This window comes from Branchiostoma belcheri, unplaced genomic scaffold, assembly GCF_001625305.1.
Source record: "Branchiostoma belcheri isolate BF01 breed outbred unplaced genomic scaffold, Haploidv18h27 scaffold26, whole genome shotgun sequence".
Lineage (NCBI taxonomy): Eukaryota > Metazoa > Chordata > Leptocardii > Amphioxiformes > Branchiostomatidae > Branchiostoma > Branchiostoma belcheri.
Window position 1 is genome coordinate 952,139 of NW_017803865.1, and position 2,408 is coordinate 954,546.

General features: G+C 44.9%; 2 protein-coding genes across 2 annotated transcripts in view; both read right to left on the reverse strand.

Annotated features, from left to right (window-relative positions):
- The window catches only part of LOC109471830, a 6,324-nt gene extending 4,758 nt beyond the window's left edge, over window positions 1–1,566 (reverse strand). The window contains exons 1-4 of the mRNA XM_019771208.1: window positions 1,353–1,566; window positions 905–1,069; window positions 433–513; window positions 92–239 (exon numbers count right to left, since the gene is read on the reverse strand). Coding sequence (XP_019626767.1) covers window positions 92–239; window positions 433–487 — 203 coding nt within the window. The 5' untranslated portion in view covers window positions 488–513; window positions 905–1,069; window positions 1,353–1,566. The remainder of the gene's footprint in view (window positions 1–91; window positions 240–432; window positions 514–904; window positions 1,070–1,352) is intronic.
- LOC109471787 (contactin-5-like) overlaps window positions 716–2,408 on the reverse strand; it is an 8,617-nt gene continuing 6,924 nt past the window's right edge. Inside the window, exons 8-10 of the mRNA XM_019771143.1 lie at window positions 1,416–1,567; window positions 905–1,069; window positions 716–742 (exon numbers count right to left, since the gene is read on the reverse strand). Coding sequence (XP_019626702.1) covers window positions 716–742; window positions 905–1,069; window positions 1,416–1,567 — 344 coding nt within the window. The remainder of the gene's footprint in view (window positions 743–904; window positions 1,070–1,415; window positions 1,568–2,408) is intronic.

Consider the following 2,408-nt stretch of genomic DNA (forward strand, 5'->3'; position numbering starts at 1 on the left):
CTGTTCACCTGTACTTAGCCCGATAGGGCATGAATGTACAATAAAGGTTATTATTATTATTATATACAGTGTGATATGAATCAGTAATTACCTCGCGATAGCCTCCACCATGTGTGCATTGATGACCTTGTCATTCGCCATCCGCGACGTGACTTTACCAGGCACCTTCATGTTGTCCACAATGGTAGTCCGGTAGGTCCGCAGCATTTCTTGGTGAACCCGACTCATTGGTGTTAAATCTGCGATGTGGATTTATATGTAAATAAAGGTGGTTGTTTTTCTTTATCACTACAATCACTGGGTCACACTGTAGCAAACCATACACGTTAGCTACTTTCAGCGCTTATATTATTATCGGTTATTGGATCCCAGATATGCCTGTGTTTTTGGAAGTGAACATGTAGTGAAACAAGTTGTACAACACGCACTCACTTGAGAGCACTTGTCCTTTTCCCAGTGCCTTTTCTTTTTCTTCCCGGCGCACCATCCTTTGCAACAGCAACAGAAGATAAGCTGAAGAACAGGAAAAAGTTACAACCCACATCGAACATGACGATAAGTAGAAATAATGCTCGTAATACTGCAAAATTTCTCCCCACCCCCATCTCCAACCTATTGATTATACCAAGGAGCTTTCAATTGATTATACGTACATAGCCCCTATTTTATGATTTGTGAAACTTGTGTAAAATGCATCCAAATCTGCAGGTGATGTTCAGCCGATGACATATTTTGTTTCATACTGAAAACCGAAACATCAATTCCAAAATGAAATCATCGATGTTTTACTTCAGCAAGCTATGCTATGATAGCTTTTTAAAATCATATTCATCACAACTAGTTGTCATTAATTGTGTAACGTGTGCGTGTGTGTGTAAAAGAGCGTTACACATAGGAACCGTACCAGTAGCAGTAGGGGGATCAACAGCAACAGCAGTGGCAGTAACCACACGACCAGTGGGACTCCGCCACCCCCTGTTGCGCGGCCAGTGTCTACAGGTCCTATCTTGCCGTTGACAAGTGGGTCGCTGTACGGGCCATATATGCCGTCCACAGTCTTGGCTCGCACCTAGTCGTAATGTAAAATGTGTTTACATTTAAAACATTGAAATAAAATACTAGACTATATTGGAGTCTACATTTAAACTTGCATTGCAGCACTCGCTAAATCATACCGATTGTCCTACACGATGACTTTGAGACACTCAAACCATTTTAACAATTCCTGAGATTCAGCATTGTAAAAAGTGTCATTGATGTCAGCTTCAGAGATACATGATGACATTCCTATCATTTTCAGATATTGCGTAGGAAATACTATAATTATGGAAAATGTTATAATTTTGACTTGCCCTGTATGTGGAGATATCCGGGTTTGAGTTGAGAACGGTTGCTTGTGTTGGGTTTTTCCCCACATCCATGTACTGCACGTTATCAGGGTTGTCTGTCGGGTAGTACTGTATCTGGTACCCGGTAAGCTCTGCTTTCGTCGGCGGCTCTGACCAGGACAGCGTTGCGGAGTTGTCCCCCTTTTCTACAAGTTTGAGGTTCGACACTTTGCCTGGTGCTGCGGAAGGCAACATGATTTTTTTCATATTAACACATATCATCTTTAAATTTTCCACCCGTAAAGCTTCGGTCACAACCCGCCGTGCGTGCTTTTTGTCCGTACGTTTTTTGGGAGGCTACGTCTGCTACGTTTTTTCTGAAAACGTGGGGAAGGAGTGGCCTCGACGCACGTCACTCGCACGGTTTCGCAAGGTGTAAGAGTGTGGTCTGCACGCCACGTCTGGCCGTGAGCGGTTGCGTGCATCGTACGTTGCGCAAGTGGTAAGTGAGTTGTGCGTGCTTACAACGTACGATCTCTGTGTGATTGCAACTTTACCGTGAGGAGGCCGTACTCACACGTGCGTCTTCCGTACGGCACATACGGGGCACGCGCGTCGCCCGTACTCGCACGCACGGGTGGTGAATCCGTACACCGCACGTAGAAAAAGTTTACATGCACTTAAAGTTCTACGGCGTGTCTGCGTGCTCCCAACTCCGTAGGATTCCGTACGGAGGTGGTACTCACCACGCACGGATGCCCTGCGTTTGCCCACTTTTATGCACGTAGACAGCACGCAGAAGCACGTGCGGCGGGTTGTGACCGAAGCTTAAGCAAGGAAGTAGCAACATCGGATTGCAATACCCCTTATATTTACAGATACAGTTATGGATCATGGAGGGTTGTCATATGTTGATATGTTGGAAAATACTATATGAGAAATTATCATGACAGAGGTCATGTTTCCTGTAAATTCTCAAGACTTTAGAGGTCCGAATTCGAATGGACTTAGAGCTCTGGACTCCCCTGGAATACGAGCTCCATAGGGACTGGTGTTTGTTGATGACACGTACCTCCGACT